Source organism: Felis catus, chromosome B3 (assembly GCF_018350175.1).
Source record: "Felis catus isolate Fca126 chromosome B3, F.catus_Fca126_mat1.0, whole genome shotgun sequence".
Lineage (NCBI taxonomy): Eukaryota > Metazoa > Chordata > Mammalia > Carnivora > Felidae > Felis > Felis catus.
In genome coordinates, this window is record NC_058373.1 from 59,630,871 (window position 1) to 59,651,068 (window position 20,198).

The window sequence follows — 20,198 nt, forward strand, 5'->3', positions numbered from 1 at the left end:
GCTCCAAGCTGTGAGCTGTCAGCACAGAGCCCAACACAAGGCTCGAACTCACAAACCACAAGATCATGACCTGAACCGAAGTCAGATACTTAACTAACTAAGCCACCCAGGCACCCCTAGGTGTCAGCACCTTTAATTCCTTATATCCCACTCTCACTCTTCCAGTATTAACCACAGACTTTATGTTAATTAAAACACAGGCATTTTATAGAACACAGGGAAACTACATAACAAAAGGGAACCTAATACAAACATGCTGGGCAAACAAAAATGTGAACAGGGCTAAGATTTGTTTTTTTTTTAGTGTAGTTACAAACTTCAGAGCAGTTATTCCCCCCAAAATAGAAATCCAACAGTTCCAAATACACTCTTTAATGATGTTACGACCTTGGTGTACACCTGATGACCTTAAGACCCCTTTCATGTAAGGTCTTCTCAGTAAGACTTCTAATCAGAAGCTGATAGGCCACTTTAAAGGCAGCCACAATAAATACATCTATGGTTAACAGACTAATGGGTGAAGTGCTTAATGACCCACACGTGGCTCCACATTCATTTACAAACCTGGTATGTCTTAATCTAGAAGTCACTCAAGCTTACAACTTTGCATCTAGACTTTCTAGGTTCAAATCCTAGTTCTGACATTTACCTACTGTGAAGCTAGGGAAATTAACCTCTTTGAATACTTTCTCCTCTATAAAATGAGGATAATAACAGATGTGTCTCACCAGTTGTTAGGAAGATTAAGTGAGTTAACAGTAAATGGCACATAGTAAACACTACATAGTTTGTTAAATATAAATCAATAACACTAGCTCTTGGCACACCTTTCTTCTTTATATGCTCACCCTGAGTGATATCTTCTAGTCTCATGGTTTCAGTAATTATTTACGTGTGCTTGATCCATAAATGTTTATCTCTAGTTCAGAACCTTTCCTGAATTCTAGTCTCAATCATCCAATTGTCTACTGGATCTTCACTACATGATTGTCTCAAAAACTTCACACTCACTGTGCCAAAAGGAACTCATCATCATTCCCTTCATATTTAAATTTGTTACTATTCATCTTTCCAAGCTCGATGATAACTATGGTTGACCCAGTCATCCAAGTTTTTAAAAACCTAGACTCACTCTAGATTTTCCTCTTTTCACACATGGCTAGGGACTAAATCCTATTGTTTATATTTTCTATACTCTCTCCTTCTTCTCCATGACCCTAATGCTGCCTTAATTTAGTCTCTTAGAGATCACACTTAGTTTAGACTCTAACTCCCTTGCCATTTCTCCCCCTTCAAACCATCATCACATGGGTTCCAGCAACTTTTCTTCTGAAATACAAAATCACATTACTCACCAGCTCAAAGCCTTTAATGGCTCTGAAATGTCTAAAAGATAAAATCAAAATTCTTTTGTGTGTACTTGGGGCACATGGGTGGCCCAGTTGGTTAAGCATTCAACTTTGGCTCAGGTCATGATCCTGCAGTTCTTGAGCTTGAGCCCCGCATCAGGCTCTGTGCTGACAGCTCAGAGCCTGGAGCCTGCTTCAGATTCTGTGTCTCCCTCTCTCTCTGCCCCTCCCCCGCTTGCATTCTGCCTCTCTCAAAAATAAAAAATAAACAGTAAAAACAATTGTTTTTAATTCTTTTGTATGCATTTCCAAAGTCTTCTATAATTTGGTTTCTGATCTTTCACTATGACATCATTTACAAACGATACTCCAGCAGTACTACAGATCTCAACATTCCTAAATTATTTCATTGCCTGGGGCCTTCACTCCTGCTGCTCTATCTGGTATAAATTTTTCTTTAAATCTAGAATAATTTTTATTCCAACTGCCAAAACTTATCTTTCAAAATATACCTCAGAATTATGTCCTCTATGAAGTTTTTTCTTTTCCTTTTTTTAAAAGTTTATTCATTCATTCATTCATTTATTTATTTAGAGAGGGAGAAGGAGGGGTGAAAGGGGGGGTTCATTCATTCATTCATTCATTTATTTAGAGAGGGAGAAGGAGGGGTGAAAGGGAATGGGAAAGGACAGAGAGAGGGAGAGAGAGTATCCCAAGCAGTATCCACACTATCAGCGCAGAGCCCAACCCAGGGCTCAGTCTCACCAACTGTGAGATCATGACCTGAGCTGAAATCAAGAGCAAGATGCTTAACCAACTGAGCCACTCAGGATCCCCAGAAGTTTTTTCTGATACTACTCCCCACCATCAAAGAAAAAAAATCACTCCCTCTGTTCTTCCCACATGCCCTGAATATGTCTATAACACTTGACACTTGCCCACTTGACACTTACATTTTTTACATATTCACTGTCTCCCTCTACTAGATGGACTTCAAAGGCAGCAATAGTTTCTAGCAGTTGGCTTAATGCCTAGCAAGTGTTCAGTAAATCTTTTGGGCCTAAAAATCACCAGTTCACACAATTAGTATTTGGTACAGAAATCTACAAAGATAGTCAACTCAGTCACTTACTCTCCATTATCATCATATTTGTTCACCAGAGACTCCACATTGGTGTGTGCAAATCGGTAGTTATCCCTCAAGTTGCTGGCTGCTTTTAGAAACTCAGAGTGAGCATCACTGAATAAATCCTTGAAAAAACCTGTACAAAAAGTGTCAAACACCAGGAAGAAACAGTATTGAAACATATCCAAACTTAAAAATTTTTTTTCATAACCTTAATTCTATTTACAAATAAGCCAAGTGAGATACACAAGAGGACTAGGCCTGCTTTGCCATGACTACCTAGGATATTTGACAAAATAACTTAAGAGAATTTTCCCCCTACCCTTTAAAAAATTTTTGTCCAAGGGAGTCAAGGGAGAGAATTTGTCAGAGTTCAGGTCTTATTATTATTATTTTTTAATGTTTATTTTTGAGAGAGACAGAGCACAAACAGAGGAGGGGCAGAGAGGGAGGGAGACAGAAGCCGAAGCAGGCTGTAGGCTCTGAGCTGTCAGCACAGAGCCCGATGTGGGTCTCGAACCCATGAACTGTAATATCATGACCTGAGCTGAAGTCAGATGCTCAACCGACTAAGCACCCAGGCACCCCAAAAAACCTACCTGTTTCTTAAATGTCTGCTTATGGTTAACGCTTTGAAAATATACAGAATCAGTAATATCTAGACTGTAAGAAGTAGCTTTTAATCAAATTTAAATTATAAACCATCTTCTACTGCCAGAAGGTTAAGTTTTATTATAATAAGACTGAGAGAAGCACAGTTATATGTTTAAATTCATTTTTTAAGTCAAATGTATTACACATTAATTTAAAACAAAACAAAGAACACTCCAGATGTAGAATGTGTTTAGTTCGTTCAAGCTGTTTTAAGGATAAAATGAGATATCACAACACCTGAGAAAGCAAAGGTTGCTGTATAAATATACACAGATCCTAGCAATTTAATCTCAAGAACTAAATCCCCTACTACTGCGAAAACAGGTTTATTATTTACTAGTGTCCTCCCACCTTAAAACATTATTTTCAATCTTAACTACTCTATTGAGTTTAAATCTCAGAATTTGAGATGTTATAGAAAAAGGTGTTTTCCTATTTTGGGTGTTTAATTGAAATTAAATCTTTATTTGTAAGAACACAAAGCCACTCAAATAAAACCAATTTTTTCCACATTATAGTGATGCTGACCTAAATCTATGAGGTGTTTTTTCAAGTGCCCTTGAGGTTTCCTAAACTGTTTTAACTTTGTCGTTTACTCAGATATTAGAGGGTTTTTGAAACCAAGTTGATGATTTTGTTGTATAATCAAATATTTGCTACTTACCCACCACAGAAGCATCTTTATCACTAATGAACTTCTCAAATTCTTCCTCAGTCCTGAGAGGAACAGAAGCTGGTCCAGCCTGCTTCTTCAGGTGGCTGACAATTCCATCTTAAAAGATAAGATGAAAGATTATACCAACACAGATTTCTAATTTTTGAGAAGGCAATCATTCACATATTCAAAGTTCAAAAAGAGGAAGCCTGGCCAGACAGAGAAGCATGCGATTCTTGACCTCAGGGCTTGGGGCACCTGGGTCGCTCAGTCAGTTGAGTGTCCAACTTCAGCTCAGGTCATGATCTCACGGTTCATGAGTTTGAGCCCCACGTTGGGCTCACTGCTGTCAGTGCAAAGCCCACTTCAGATTCCCTGTTCCCCTGCCACCCCTGCTTGCACTCTCTCTCTCAAAATAAGTAAAACATTCAAAAAAATAAATTAAAAAAATATTTTAATAAACAGATAAAATCTTAAAAAAAAGTTCAAAAGGATACACAATGAAAAGTTTTCTTCCTTTGTCTTTAGTTACCCAGTTTCCTCCCTATAGGATGTTTCAGTTTTTTGTCTATATATTATGCATAAACAAGCAATTACATATTTTTTCTTTCTTTTCTCCCCAAATGGCAGCATATGCATAGGCTCTTTTGTATTTTCTTGTCATTTAATATAATTTAAAGATAATTTATGCCAAAATACATAAAAAGCTAGCTACCTCAGTCTTTTTTATAGCTGTGTAGAGTTTCACTGCATGGATGTACTATAATTTATTTTACTAGACACAAACGTGTCTAGTTTCTTGCTGTTATAAATGATCCTGTTTCTTGCTGTTATAAATGATCCTGCAATAAACAACCTTGTATTAATGTCACTTTGCACATGATTGAATAGATCTGTAGGTTAAATTCCTAGAAACAGATTCACTGGATCAAAGAGTACATGAATTTATAATGGTTAAACTACCCCCTCAAAGAGACTGTACGTATTTATAACCCCTACCCAGGATGTATTGGATGTATTAGTGTTTTTTTTTTTTTTTTTTTTTTTTTTAAATTTTTTTTTTTTCAACGTTTATTTTATTTTTGGGACAGAGAGAGACAGAGCATGAACGGGGGAGGGGCAGAGAGAGAGGGAGACACAGAATCAGAAACAGGCTCCAGGCTCCGAGCCATCAGCCCTGAGCCTGACGCGGGGCTCGAACCCACGGATCGCGAGATCGTGACCTGGCTGAAGTCGGACGCTCATGGATGTATTAGTGTTTTATAACAGTAAATCTAACGTTGCCTTTGTCAATGTTATTCACTCTGCCTAGAACATTCTTTCCCCAGATATCCTCCTGGCTCCCTTTCTCATCTCCTTTAGGTCTTTACTCAAATGTCTTCTTCTCAATGATGCTCTCCCTGATCATCCCATTGTAAACTAAAACCTATTCAACCTTCAACACTCGTAAACTCCTGTCCCTGGCTTTATATTTCTCTACAGCACATTTTACCCATCTAATTAATACTCTGTCCTTATTATTTTCATCTATCTCTCCCCACTACAAAGTAAATTCCAAATGCATAAGGATGCTTGTCTGTTTTGCTCAGTGATATATACCTAGCTCTAGGATAACTTAGCAGTTAAGTCTGAGAAACATCCACTTTGCAAATAAAGTAAGCAAATATCTCTTATTCTCAAGTAGCAGAGTCACTTGTAGCCTTACATTTTAAAGGCAGAAAATGCAAAAAAACAAAAACAAAACAAAAACCAAGCAGAAGATGCAGTGACTTGGCTAGCCTGTGTAAGAGTTTAACTATATAGAGGTGAAATTATCCCATGTATAGGATCCACCTACACCACACTTCCCTACTGAGGTGAAATGGGCTAGATAAGTAAAACAGTTTAGAAAACACAAAAAAATCATCTTATCCCTTAGGCCTAGTTGACAGACCATTAATCTACTTTCTTCTGGGGTCCATTAAAACCATTCATAGGCTCACAATGCCCAGAGGCTAAACAGGCAGTGCTCCTCCTCCATAATATTCTACCTCTTGCACCTCCTTTCTCTTCTTCCCTTTTTTTTTTTTCTAATTTTTTAATGTTTATTTATTTTCGAGAGAGACAGGGACAGAATGTGAGTGGGTTAGGGGCAGAGAGAGGGAGACACAGTATCCGAAGCAGGCTCCAGGCTCTGAGCTGTCAGCACAGAGCCTGATGCGGGGATAGAACTCACGAACTGTGAGATCATGACCTGAGCCTAAGTCGGACACTCAACCACTGAGCCCCCCAGGCACCCCTCACCCCCTTTCTCTTCTAAGTACTCTCTTCTAAGTACTGAGACACTACACTGTTTAACCGTTTCAATATAAAATAGTCTGTATTTTTTCTAATGTTTTTTCCTTCTCTTTCCAGTCACGGACTTTTTTGTCCCTTTTAAATGTTTTCCTCAACTCACATAGGAGGGGATGCATCAAAAGATTAATTGAAATTGAATATATTTATTTAGCCTTCAAGAGGATCATTATTACTACATCATGATATAAATTATAAAGAACATTAACCTGGGGCTATGATGAGAAATGTTACTTTTCTCCTAAGAATTTAAAATTCTTTGGAAGGTAAAATGGGAGTATGGAGCAACCACATTAAGCAGGAGAGCAAAGAGCATAATTTGTAGAGCAGTACATGAACAAGTAATAAATTCTAAGTACCAAACATCTGACCTCCTAGTCAGATCCTGAGAAATTCTCAAATTTTTTAACATTTATTTATTTTTGAGACAGAAACACAGCATGAACGGGGGAGGGGCACAGAGAGAGAGAGACACAGAATCGGAAGCAGGCTCCAGGCTCTGAGCCATCAGCCCAGAGCCCAACGCGGGGCTCGAACTCGCGGACTGCGAGATCGTGACCTGAGCTGAAGTCGGACGCTTAACCGACTGAGCCACCCAGGAGCCCCGAGAAATTCTCAAATTTAAGAAATCTAGGTTATAGCCCAAATGAGAATAGCTGACCAGTGGCAGTCTAATTGGGTTCACTTATAACTTAGGACTGTTCAAGTTCACAAAAACATTTCAATATTTCTAACTGCAAATTCTACCCTAAATTAAGTGAATAAAATCTGAAAGGTAGCATGGATTCTTTGTTAACACTTTTTACCTCAGGAAAAAATTTTTGTTTCCTTCTGTGCTTAGACATACCAAATTTTAAGTGTTAGCTAAATGACCTCAGTTGAGGGGCGCCTGGGTGGCTCAGCTGGTTAAGCGTCCGACTTTGGCTCAGGTCATGATCTCACGGTCCCTGAGTTCGAGCCCTGTGTCAGGCTCTGTGCTGACAGCTCAGAGCCTGGAGCCTGCTTCCGATTCTGTGTCTCCTTCTCTCTCTGACCCTCCCCCATTCATGCTCTGTCTCTCTGTCTCAAAAATAAATAAATATTAAAAAAAAAATTTACTTTTTTTATTATTTTATTTTTATTTTATTTTATTTTTGGGACAGAGAGAGACAGAGCATGAATGGGGGAGGGGCAGAGAGAGAGGGAGACACAGAATCGGAAACAGGCTCCAGGCCATCAGCCCAGAGCCTGACGCGGGGCTCGAACTCACGGACCGCGAGATCGTGACCTGGCTGAAGTCGGACGCTTAACCGACTGCGCCACCCAGGCGCCCCCCAAAAAAAATTTTTTTTAAAAAAATGACCTCAGTTGAGCTGAAATATTTACTCATGCATTCAACAAAGAGTTACTGAGTATCTACTAGATGTGAGAAAACTTAGGTGCTGAAGACAAAGTAGTAAATAAACAAAGGTCTCTGCTTTCCTAGAGCTTACAGTGTAAGTAAATCTCCAAGTAAGTCACCAAATAATAAATAAAATCTCCAAATAAACAATTAAAAATATAATAACTGGCACTATATAGAGAATTAAGAAGTTGATGTCTTAAGAAAATGACTGGGTGGCTACCTTAGGTCTGGTGGCCTGGGAAAGCCTCTGGGAGGTGAAATTCAAGCCAGGATCTCCATGACAAAAAGGAGCAAGCCATGCAAACATAGCAGAAGATCATTTTGGGTTGTGAACAAAACCAGCGCAAAGGTCCTAATAAGGTGAAACAATCTTGAGATGATAGGAGAGTTAGGCAGCAGCCATGTTATGTAGAGCTTTGTATATAAGTAACCATCACGCATACTGAAGAAATTCCATCTCCCTAAAATACCCAACTGAATCCCTTTTTTCTCTTAGCTTTCCATCATGAAAAGGTAAAATTTGCATGTTTATTTGATAGACAAAGACAAAACTGTCCAGAATATTTTTTCATCATCAATTATAGGCCCTATACCGGACTTCAAGCTGTATTACAAAGTTATAATCATCAAGACAGTATGTTACTGACACAAGAACAGACACTCAGATCAATGGAACAGAACAGAGAACCCAGAAATGGACCCACAAATGTATGGCCAACTCATCTTTGACAAAGCAGGAAAGAATATCCAATGGAATAAAGACAGTCTCTTCAGCAAGTGGTGCTGGGAAAACTGGACAGCGACATGCAGAAAAATGAATGTGGACCACTGTCTTACAGCATACATAAAAATAAACTCAAAATGGATGAAAGACCTAAATGTAAGACAGGAAGCCATCAAAATCCTTGAGGAGAAAGCAGGCAAAAACCTCTTTAACCTTGGCCGCAGCAACTTCTTATTGAACAGGTCTCCGGAGGGAAACAAAAGCAAAAATAAACTAATGGGACCTCATCAAAATAAAAAGCTTCTGCACAGCAAAGGAAACAATCAGCAAAACTAAAAGGCAACTGACAGAATGGGAGAAGATATTTGCAAATGACCTATCAGATAAAGGGTTAGTATTCAAAATCTATAAAGAACTTACCAAATTCAACACCCAAAAAACAAATAATCCAGTGAAAAATGAGCAAAAGACATGAATGGACACTTCTCCAAAGAAAACATCCAGATGGCCAACTGACACATGAAAAAATGCTCAACATCACTCATCATCAGGGAAATACAAATCAGAACCACAACGAGACACCACCTCACACCTGTCAGAATGGCTAACATTAACAACTCAGGCAACAACAGATGTTGACGAGGATGGGGAGAAAGGGGAACCCTTTTGCACTACTGGTGGGAATGCAAACTGGTGCAGCCACTCGAAAACAGTATGGAGGTTCCTCAAAAAATTAAAAATAGAACTACCCTACGACCTGGCAATTGCACTACTAGGTATTTATCTGAGGAATACAGGTATGCTGTTTCAAAGGGACACATGCACCCCAATGTTTATAGCAGCACTATCAACAATAGCCAAAGTATGGAAAGAGCCCAAATGTCTATCGACAGAAGAATGGATAAAGAAGATGTGGTATACTGGGACGCCTGGGCAGCTCAGTCGGTTAAGCGTCCGACTTTGGCTCAGGTCATGATCTCACAGTTTGTGAGTTTGAGCCCGTGTCAGGGTCTGGGCTGACAGCTTGGAGCCTGAAGCCTGCTTCAGATTCTGTGTCTCCTTCTCTATCTGCCCCTCCCCAACTTGTTCTCTGTCTGTGTCTCTCAAAAAATAAATAAATGTTAAAAAAAAATAAAAAAAAATAAAAAGACGTGGTAAATATATACAATGGAGTATTACTCGGTAATCAAAAAGAATGAAATCTTGCCATTTGGAACTACTGTGGGAGCGGGGGATGGGCTAAACGGGCAAGGGGCATTAAGGAATCTACTCCTGAAATCAGTGTTGCACTATATGCTAACTTGGATGTAAATTTAAAAAATAAATTAAATAAAAATAAAAGAATATTGTAGGAACAACCATAAAAAAATAAAAAATAATAGGCTCTATAGGATCCAGTCCCTATTTGCCTTTCAAACTTCATTTGTCATCTATGCTAATTATACTCCAGCCACATGGTCTTTTCTGTCCCTTGAACACATCAAGCTCAGTTATACCTTAGGGCCTTTTTGTATACCTTAGAGTCTTCCCTCTGTTTGGAAGGCTCTGGTCCAGATCTCAAAGCTAGCTCATTCCTATCATTCATGTCTCAGCTCAAAAGTTACATCTGATAACTCTGATGATGTGGTACTCCCAAACCCAATCACTATCATATGGTTTTATTTTTCTCCTTTTTAAAAAGGAGAAATTTTTTTAAAAAAATTTAATGTTTTTTTCTAATTTTTTTTTAACATTTATTTATTTTTGAGACAGAGCATGAACAGGGGAGGATCAGAGAGAGAGAGGGAGACACAGAATCTGAAACAGGCTCCAGGCTCTGAGCTGACAGCACAGAGCCTGACATGGGGCTCATACTCATGAACTGCAAGATCATGACCTGAGACGAAGTCGGACGCTTAACCAACTAAGGCACCCAGGCGCCCCAATGTTTTTTTTAAATCTTTGATGGCGGGGAGGGGAAGCACAGGCACGTGTCAGTGGCGGAGGGGCAGAGAGAGGGGAACAGAGGACCCAAAGCAGGATCTGTGTTGACAACAGAGAGCAGGATGTGGGGCTAGAATTCATGAATCATGATCATGACCTGAGCCAAAGTTGGACACTTAACCGACTGGGTCACCCAGGTGCCCCTAATTTTCCCCTTTAATGCTCTTATCACAAATTTAATTTATCTTATCCATATATATTGACATTATTTTTTCATTGTGATAAAATATACATAATAACATTTTTAATTCATTTTTTAAAAAAGAGTATGTGTGTGAGCGGGGGAGGGGCAGGAGAGGGAGATAATCTCTGCACTGAGCATGGAGCCCGACGTGGGGCTCAATACCAGGAACCTGGGCTCATGACCTGAACCAAAATCAAGAGTCAGATGCTTAACCAACTGTGCCACCCAGGTGCCCCATCTTAACCATTTTTTTTTTTTTAATTTTTTTTGTTTTCAACGTTTATTTATTTTTTGGGACAGAGAGAGACAGAGCATGAACGGGGGAGGGGCAGAGAGAGAGGGAGACAGAATCGGAAACAGGCTCCAGGCTCTGAGCCATCAGCCCAGAGCCCGACACGGGGCTCGAACTCCCAGACCGCGAGATCGTGACCTGGCTGAAGTCGGATGCTTAACCGACTGTGCCACCCAGGCGCCCCCATCTTAACCATTTTTAAGTGTACAGTTCTGTGGCATTAAGTACATTCACATCGTTGTACAACCACTCTCCAGTACTCTTGTTATCTTGCAAAAGTAAAACCCTACTCATTAAAAAAAAAAACCTCTACATTTTCTTCACCCCACAGTCCTTGAGAACTATTCTATTTTCTGTCCCTACGAATTTTACTATACTAGGAACTTCATATAAGTTGGCATGTCATGGTATTTGTCTTTCTGTGATTGGTTTATCTCACCAAGCATGTCTTCAAGGTTCATCCCTGTTACAGCACATGTCAGAACTTCATTTTCTGAGGCTGAATAATATTCCACTGTATTATATATGCTTATTATATAATGCCTTATATTATACATGCTTTGTATGTAATTATTAATAATATACCACATTTTTTAGGTTGAGTCATCCAGTGATGCCACACTTGGGTTGCTTCCACCTTTTTGCTATCATGAATAATGCAGCTCTAAACACAGGTGCACATATGTACCTTCAAGACCCTGCTCTTAATTCTTTTGGGTATATATCCAGAAGTAGAATTGTTAGATCACACAGTAATTCTATTTTTTTCAGGAATTTTCATATTGTTTTCCATAGCAGCTATAGCATTTTATATTCATACTAACAGTACGCAATGGTTCCAATATCTTTGCATCTTCATTGACACTTGTTATTTTCTCTGTGTGTTTTTTTTTTTTAATTTTTTTTAATGTTTTATTTATTTTTGAGACAGAGAGAGACAGAGCATGAACAGGGAGGGGCAGAGAGGGAGACACAATCCGAAGCAGGCTCCAGGCTCTGAGCTGTCAGCACAGAGCCCAACGCAGGGCTCAAACTCACGAACCGTGAGATCATGACCTGAGCCGAAGTCGGACGTTTAACCTACTGAGCCACCCAGGCGCCCCTCTGTGTGTGTGTTTTTGATAGTAGCCATCCTAACGGATGTGAAGTAGTTATCTCTATATATTTTTAAACTTGTTTGTTGCCCTTTTCTCTTCATTTCCCAGAATGTAAGCACCATTAGAATAGGAACCTTGTCTGTTTATCAACAAATACAGAGCACCTACTATACCTAGAATATCTGGCACCGAGGAAGTATTCAAAAAATATGTCAAATGAGAAACTGCATAGTAGACCTCCTAACTCAAGTTCAAGTATTTTCTTTTTTTTTTAATGTTTATTTTTGAGAGAGAGAGAGAGAGAGAGAGAGAGAGACAGACAGTGTGTGAGTGGGGGAGGGGTAGAGAGAGATGGAGACAGAATCCGAAGCAGGCTCCAAGCTTTGAGCTGTCAGCACAGAGTCCAACGTGGGACTCGAACTCACGAACTGTGAGATCATGACTGAGCTGGAGTCAGACACTTAACTGACTGAGCTACCCAGGCGCCCCCAAGTTCAAGTATTTCCTATATTACTTACATAATGTTCATTTAGAGAAGTCTTTTTTAGATACCAAACTGACCTCTTAGGATTTTTTAAGACTGAAAGTTATGTTATATAGAAAAATATCATGTTCCCACTACAAAAAACAGAGCACTTAACCAATTCAGTTTCCAGAATGTAATCCAAAATTCTTACCGGCAGTCCTGGGCCCATCATAAGCACCAGCTTCTTCACCATCTCTAAATATCTTCAGGGTTGGATATCCACTGACTCCATACTTATTACAGGTGTTCGTGTTAGCAGTACAATCAACCTAAAGATTAAAATACATGAACCATCTGTTATCCAGATGCCTGTTGCAGGCTCCTCCTATATTCCCCCAATACTAAGACTGGTCAAATCATAAAAGGATCAAGCAATTCTTCACACACATGCCACGGAGTATTAGATTTTAAGGGCAGACTGGTGCTGGGCTAGCTGGATCAGAACCACGTAAAGAATTCATTAAAATTTAGATTGCTGGACTTCCTACAAAATGCACAAATGACTATTTAAAATTTGACTTCGAAGTCTCTATTGTTTATAGCAGTGGTCTCGGCCTTTTTTCTGCCTTAGAGGGAGCGCCTGTCAGCTGAGCATCCGACTTCAGCTCAAGTCATGATCTTGTGATTCATGATTTCAAGCACCACATCAGGCTCACTGCTGTCAGTGCAAAGCCTGCTTCGGATCTTCTGTCCCCCTCTCTCTGCCCCTCCCCTGACTGCACTGTCTCAAAAATAGGTCATTAAAAAAAAAAAAAAAATACATGCGGGATAAATCACTTAAATTACTAATAGCATCTTACTTTGATAATGATGATTATCAAGGGGATGTATGGATGTACCCTTTGGGGGGGGTGGAGTATAATTTAATTTGGCAAATCATCTAGAGTTTTAGCAAAAGTATCAATACTTAATATGCTAGTTTGAATATGGGCTGACCTATAACAAGACAGATCTAGTGAGGCGTATTAAGAAGAAGGAAAACAACTCTTATCTATTTAACCACTTACTCTAAAGTAGGTTATGCATTAGGCACTTTGCATATGTTATTTCATTTACTCTTCACAAGACCTGAGGTATGGTCCCAATAACATAAACTGAGGTTTAAAAGTAATGTGTCCATAGTAACACAGGCTATAGCCACATAAGACAGGAATTAAATCATGACTCAACTTTTTTCCCCCTATGGCAAATTGCCATAGAAACATCAGGATCAAAAGCAATTTCCAAAAACAGTTGTATATATGCATGAACTATTTATTTGAGACTGGCCAAGATGTGAGCTTTTACAGTGCAGCAACTATGGGTTTGCTGTAATAATGGCCAAACTCTAGAAGCATTATTTTGATTGCAAAAGCAAATACCGAGTTTATAGCTGACCAGTTAAATACTTATAGCACCTTGTCATTTTCCTATTCCAGTCACTGTGAATATCATAAGGTAGTTTAGGGAACTCATTTATTTAATAATTTTTCTGTAACCTTGACTACTATATTTTACTTTCTATATTTGCCCCTTAAGTCTTATTTACCATATACTTTACTTCTTATGCCAGTAATTCCCTTAGTTTCACTACTTTTAATCTTTTAAAACCAAAATTAATACAATAGTTGTGTATTTGCCCAGAAACTAGTGTTCTCTCTTCTTAGCACCTAAGAGTAAAGAAAATAAATGTTAATTTTATAAACTATTATTTAAAATAATTAATTTTCGGGGCACCTGGGTGGCGCAGTCGGTTAAGCGTCCGACTTCAGCCAGGTCACGATCTCGCGGTCCGTGAGTTCGAGCCCCACGTCAGGCTCTGGGCTGATGGCTCGGAGCCTGGAGCCTGTTTCCGATTCTGTGTCTCCCTCTCTCTCTGCCCCTCCCCCGTTCATGCTCTGTCTCTCTCTGTCCCAAAAATAAATAAACGTTGAAAAAAAAATTTTTTTAATAATTAATTTTCTTTTAATGAAGAATCTGTCTATACTCACCTTTGCTAATGGGACTATTCCTTTTAATCTGGTTGCTGCAGCTTCATACTCAGGGGCAAGCCTCTTGCAGTGTCCACACCTATATAAATATAACAAAAAAACAAAACAAAAACCCAAATTCTTAGTTTAATCCTTCAAGATTGTCAACATTTCTCTAGGAAAAATCTCAAACTATAATACTACTTTTGAACTAGTAGCTTCCAAAAGCGAAAATATCACCTGAACAACATTCATTACTGATAGAGTAACCAGAGTTCTCACAAGGTAAAGGTACGATCCCTAACCTGAGTTTGACTCTGTAGGACTGGCTCAGCTCAGAGCAGCCATCTATTTTCTTCTCAATTAAAAGTATAACTGAGGGGCACCTGGGTGGCTCAGTCAGTTAAGTATCCGACTCTTTATTCTGGCTTAGGTCATGATCCCAGGGTCATGGGATTGAGCCATACATTGGGCTCCACACTGAGCACGGAGCCTGCTTGCCTGCTTAACATTCTCTCTCCGTCTGCCCCTCTCCCCTGCTCATGTGTGCTCTCTCTTTAAAAAAAAAAAAAAAAAAAAGAGAGCCCTGAAAACTACAGTCAGAATTACAACCCACATTAAAGTGGGAAAGAAAGGGCTCAAGCCTTTCAAAGTAATTAATGAAGATAAAATGACGGGCAAGACATGAGCAATTCCATCCCTGGTAGTATTTCCCAAAGGAAGGTACATTTTTTTCTCCCTTGGGAAATCAGCACAGTGGTTCTTAAAAATAGAGTGATTGAAAACTTGTATATAAGGTTTCAAGTATGGTATTAACTCTTTAAGAATCACCATCAAGTACTTTTTCTCCATTCCTTCAACAGGAATCCCTTTGTCCAGAAACCCAGTTTGAGGGGGTAGCAGAATGAGGCCCAAAAGGCACTCATTTTCTATAAATAGATACTTCAGCAGCTGTTGGGGAGCCTCTTTTTCTTATCAACCAAGTTTCAACACAGCATTAGAATGACATACTTAAGATGCCAAGTCCCATTTTTACAGCTATACAATTCATCTGACTGTAAGAACTGATGAGGATAAAGCACTGTCAGAATATTTTCTCAGAGGGCCATCAGAAACACCTGCTCCTATGCCTGGGAAGTCCTAACAGTCCCTCGGGCACACTGTATATGCAACAGGGGGAGAGGGAGACATTTCTCCTCAGGGTGTAGCTAGTACCAACTATAAATCATCTCTTCAAAACCCAGTGGGCTGCACAGGCCCTTTGAGAAGGTACAGTAGTTCTGTAACCTCCCCATAGACAGCAAAAACAGAATTAGAAAACAGAAGGAAACGTGGAAAACACTTAACCTGATAGATTTCAGAGCCAATACTCTAAAAATTTATTTTATTAATTGATGGATAAATAACTTGGAAGCATTTTACCCCTAAAACTTGTTTAAAACATCTGACTTTGGCTCGGGTCATGAGCTCATGGTTCATGGGTTCAAGCCCTGCATTGGGCTCTGTACTGCCAGTGCTTGGGATTCTCTCTCTCCTTCTCTCGCTCTTAAAAATAAATAAACTTAGAAGAAAAAAAAGACTGTAATATTAGATGTTGCTTAGTGTCACATATTTACTAAAAGTATGATAAATGATAAACACCAAAGTTAGGATAGGGAGTACATAAGATGGGGAAGGGATGTACCAGAGGCTTTGACTATACTGGCTTTAATTTTTAGACTGGGTGATGAATAAATGGTATTCCCTATATTTCATGGATGCATATTTTACTGTATCTGAAATTGGCATGTGCCCTGCAATCATTGTCATAATTTCAATGGTAGCATTTCCTTCTTTGTGAGACATAAAATAAAGATTCCTCTCACAATCAGTGGCATCTTAGATGTGTCTGAAATATGGTATTACTCATTACATTTTCTGTATTCCTTTTATTTATTAAAAAAAATTTTTTTAACATTTATTCATTTTTGGAGAGACAGACAGAGCATGAGCGGGAAAGGGGCAGAGAGAGGGAGACACAGAATCCAAAGCAGGCTCCAGGCTCTGAGCTGTCAGCACAGAGCCAGACGCAGGGCTCGAACTCACGAACTGTGAAATCATGACCTGAGCTGAAGTCGGATGGTCAACCTACTGAGCCACCTAGGCGCTCCTCTGTATTCCTTTTATATTGCATAATTCACGTACCTGGACTGTAATGAAAATATATAAATTCTAACTAATCTAATAAAATAAACAATTTATCTGAGAAATTCAGGCTTTTGGGAACATAGCAAGAGTTTCAAGATGGGAAAAAAAATTGTTAAAGGGAGCGAGAATTGGATCTGGGCCTTTAAGGATTTAATGCTTCAGCTAGGACCTGTCCTGGGGTATTTTAGATAAGGGGAATAGTAGAGCAAAGGTAAAACTACTAGGGAAAATGATACATTTAGAGAACTGCAAGGTTTTTTGTTGTTGTTGTTGAGATAATGTGTTATTTGTATTAAGAATACATCAGTCAGCAATATATAGAAAGAAAGGGGGAAAGTACAGATAAGAATAAAAGCCACCTAGAAGATAATATATTTCACATGACAGACACTGAAACTTGGACCAGAGTGACAGCAATGAGAATATAAAAAAGAGAAGAGAGATTTCTGTTGAATATGCAATTATCAAGAAGGCTGAGGCAACAGATTTAGGAATAGTTTCACCTCAACCATCTGAAAACATTTGAAGAGAAAAAATAGCATGAAATAATTAGACCAGACCGGTGGGTCTCAACACACAAACTCACGAACACAGATGCATATAAAAAATATCCATGGGGGGTACATTAGAAAAATTGTATGCTTGGGCCCCACCCTGGGACTCAACTGAATGATTCCTCCAGCAATCTGGGAGGAAACCAGGGGTATGGGGAGGTATGTAAGTGGCAAGGCTGCAACTGAAACCCACTGCCCTTAGTATTGGCTGCATCCATAAGGTCATCAAATGCCCCCAAGGAAGGACCTGTTTAACGAATTCCAAAGAGACTGGAGGAGACTGCCTTCTTCAAATTCACGAGGAATGGAATTCAGGTGGAGTTTGAAGGTGAACATCAAGATTAACCACTACTTCTTTCACCCAACCCTAGACAGTATTAAAACACAAACAATTCCATCACCTTCAGGGATGGTATCTAGCAGTTAATAATAAATCCCCACATATATTCACTCAGCAATCATTACTTCATTTGATAAAGGTCTCTGACAGAAAAACTGATGTAGTCCTTTCCCTGTCTGGAAGGGGTGATATTAGGTGTATTATTAGGTCCCAAGAGAAAGGCAGGAGCAACCAGTTAGTTGTTCAAGGAAAAAGTAACTTTTGAGCTAAATCTTTTTGAAAAGACCAATTTGGGGTGGGCAGGTATACCAGGAATTCCAAATAAAGGAATCGGCATGTACAAAAAAATATTCCATTTTATGCTATCCATATGGGCTTTTTCTGTATGTACTCCAGAAATGCTGTATATCAAATATCATTGAATGCTACCGTCCTAGATGGCAAGGCACAAATCTTGCCATAAGTAGATGTTGAGGACTTAAAACTTAATGCTGATCAGTAAGTTTTCAGAAATCATCAATAAATTTTCAGATATTATCACATTTAAATAGTGCTATTTATTTCCCCAGAGAAATCTGGATACTCCCATTCTTACAAACTACAGACAATTAACTCCACAATGGAATTATCAGTCTATAAACTCAACCGCAAAGAAATCTTTCACTTTCACTACAAAATGAAAGTGCAAAAAATACCCAAAAACAAAGGAGATGAAAAACTTGCTCAAAATAGGTCAATTTAGTTTCAATAAGGATTCTTTAACTGTTCCTGTCTAACTTGTGAGCTAGCTCTCTTGATCTGTACACAGGAATACAGCAGTCAGAAAATATTTCCAGCTGAAGTATTAATAAATAAAAAGTTGAATGTGAAGAAATAAGGACATGATCAACAAGAGACTTCCTTGATTCCAAATTAGTCATTCAGAAAACTGATCCTTCCTGCCAGCATTGTGGAGGATGACCTTACCTTCTAGACCAATTAAAAGCAAACACCACAGCAGAGATCCACCCAATTTGGGGGATAGTTTAGTGCATGACAGGATATGCAGTTTTTAGGGAAGCAGATACAACAATTTAAATTAGGAAAGAATACCTTCAATCAAAAAAAAAAACAAAAACAAAATCTGCTTTAAACTAATAGTCTCATAGCCCACTATTCTGCAGTAATTCACTCTATGTTGACCCCTGTAGTCACAGAAGCACCACCCAGTTCTGATTACAACCCCATCCTGTCACTCTAAGTACAGTTACACCCCTTCAAAGTTAACCGCATGGTTAATTGATTGTGAAGAGCTGTTTCTAAGGGAGAATGTGACTTCTGGAGATGCATAAAGAGCACATATGATTTGTAATCAGTACTACCAGTTAACCACACGGATGTACTGGACACAAAATCTGTTGCCTCTAACACATCTTTCTGATTCAGGTGGTCTTCCTTACAGGACTTTACCCTTAGCAGGTCAGCCGAGTCCTTGCTGAGTGAAGAACCAGTCAGAAGTTACACACCAACTTTGTTTTACTGACACTTTTGAATACAATTCGTTTTTAACTAACGGTATTGTGGCAGGAGGAGATAAAAAATCAAGTACTGTAATTAGTATGGATATATTGAGCCATCCCAAGTTTTAATCATGGCTCTCTGTGGGAAAGATCTGGGAGTTTAAAAACAAACGAAAACATTCCGGTCTACTTGGCCAGAAATCCTATTTGCTGTCTCTCCCTACCCCCAACTTTTTGAGTTAGTTGTATCCTAAGGAATTTACACCCTTGTTCAGTTATATCACCCTCAAGTGGACTATTTCTCCCCACAGTGGTTACTTTCTCACTGGAGTCTTTCACGGCATTTTTCAGAAATTCTAATTAAAATTAACACTTCAGACAGATTCTGATGAAATGATTCTTTTTACCTATTTTTTTTTTTTTTGGATGGGATTCTGCTGGTGCTGAGATGTGATCAGCTTAATGAAGAAAGTGTGCACCATGCAATGGGACAAAATAACTGCCTGCCTCAAGAAAGCACTTATGACCATTCTGCAGCCACTGAGTGACCTTGGCTAGAAACCAATGGCTGCGGGGCGTGGGGCAAGAAGAAAGGAAGTGCTCTGGGGGCCCAGGGCCTCTGCACTTGGTGAAACGTTCGTTTCCAGCATAAGGCCCTGGGATGCCTCATTTGTAGGACGCAGAGCATTAACACTGACTCACCCAGAAACTGTAAAGATACCAATCTAAGCGGGGTAGGAGGTGGTTAAACCTTCTGCAAATAGGAAGTGCCGCAAGAGCACGGAGGTAAGGATGTGGCCCTGCGTGAATGGGGCCTTCGGGTTTCCTTCCCGGATCTTGCTCCTAGGCGATCAGCACCGACTTCTCTCTCGGCAAGGCAGCGCGGCCCCCCGGGGTGGGAAATTTGCCGGCTGCAGCGAGGCCTGCTGGAATGGTGGGAGGGCGCCGGCGCTGCGTAGGCCCAACCGTTCCCGCGCCTTCGCCCCCGGCCCAGCCCGGCTCTCCCTCCCATCCACGCCCCGGCTTAGTGGCCTCACCAAGGGGCGAAGAACTCGACGAGCATGAGGCCCGCAGAACCCGTGTCCGAGATGCGACTCTCGAAGTTGTCGTCAGTGAGTTCCAGCACGTCGGAGGCGGCGGCGAGACGGGCCGTGGCGAATAGCAGCGCCACGCCCGGGAACAGGGCTCGGCAGCGGGGGCGCATGGCGACGAGGTGAGGTTGGGGGCGGCCGGGAGGGTCGGGGCTCGGCGGGGACTGCAAAGGCCGGCCGCGACCACGCACCTTCTGCTTGCGCTCGCGCGTCTGGCCCAGGCGGACCTGCAGCCGGAGGTCCCAACCCCCCAGCCCGGCTCGGGCCGCA

The 20,198-nt window shown here is 40.1% G+C and overlaps 1 protein-coding gene across 1 annotated transcript in view; it reads right to left on the bottom strand.

Moving 5' to 3' along the window:
• PDIA3 (protein disulfide isomerase family A member 3) overlaps nt 1-20,178 on the bottom strand; it is a 25,823-nt gene extending 5,645 nt beyond the window's left edge. Inside the window, exons 1-5 of the mRNA XM_003987221.5 lie at nt 19,875-20,178; nt 14,279-14,357; nt 12,460-12,577; nt 3,794-3,901; nt 2,482-2,611 (exon numbers count right to left, since the gene is read on the bottom strand). Of these exons, the coding sequence (XP_003987270.1) occupies nt 2,482-2,611; nt 3,794-3,901; nt 12,460-12,577; nt 14,279-14,357; nt 19,875-20,041 (602 nt within the window). The 5' untranslated portion in view covers nt 20,042-20,178. The remainder of the gene's footprint in view (nt 1-2,481; nt 2,612-3,793; nt 3,902-12,459; nt 12,578-14,278; nt 14,358-19,874) is intronic.
• Nucleotides 20,179-20,198: the final 20 nt, after the last annotated feature.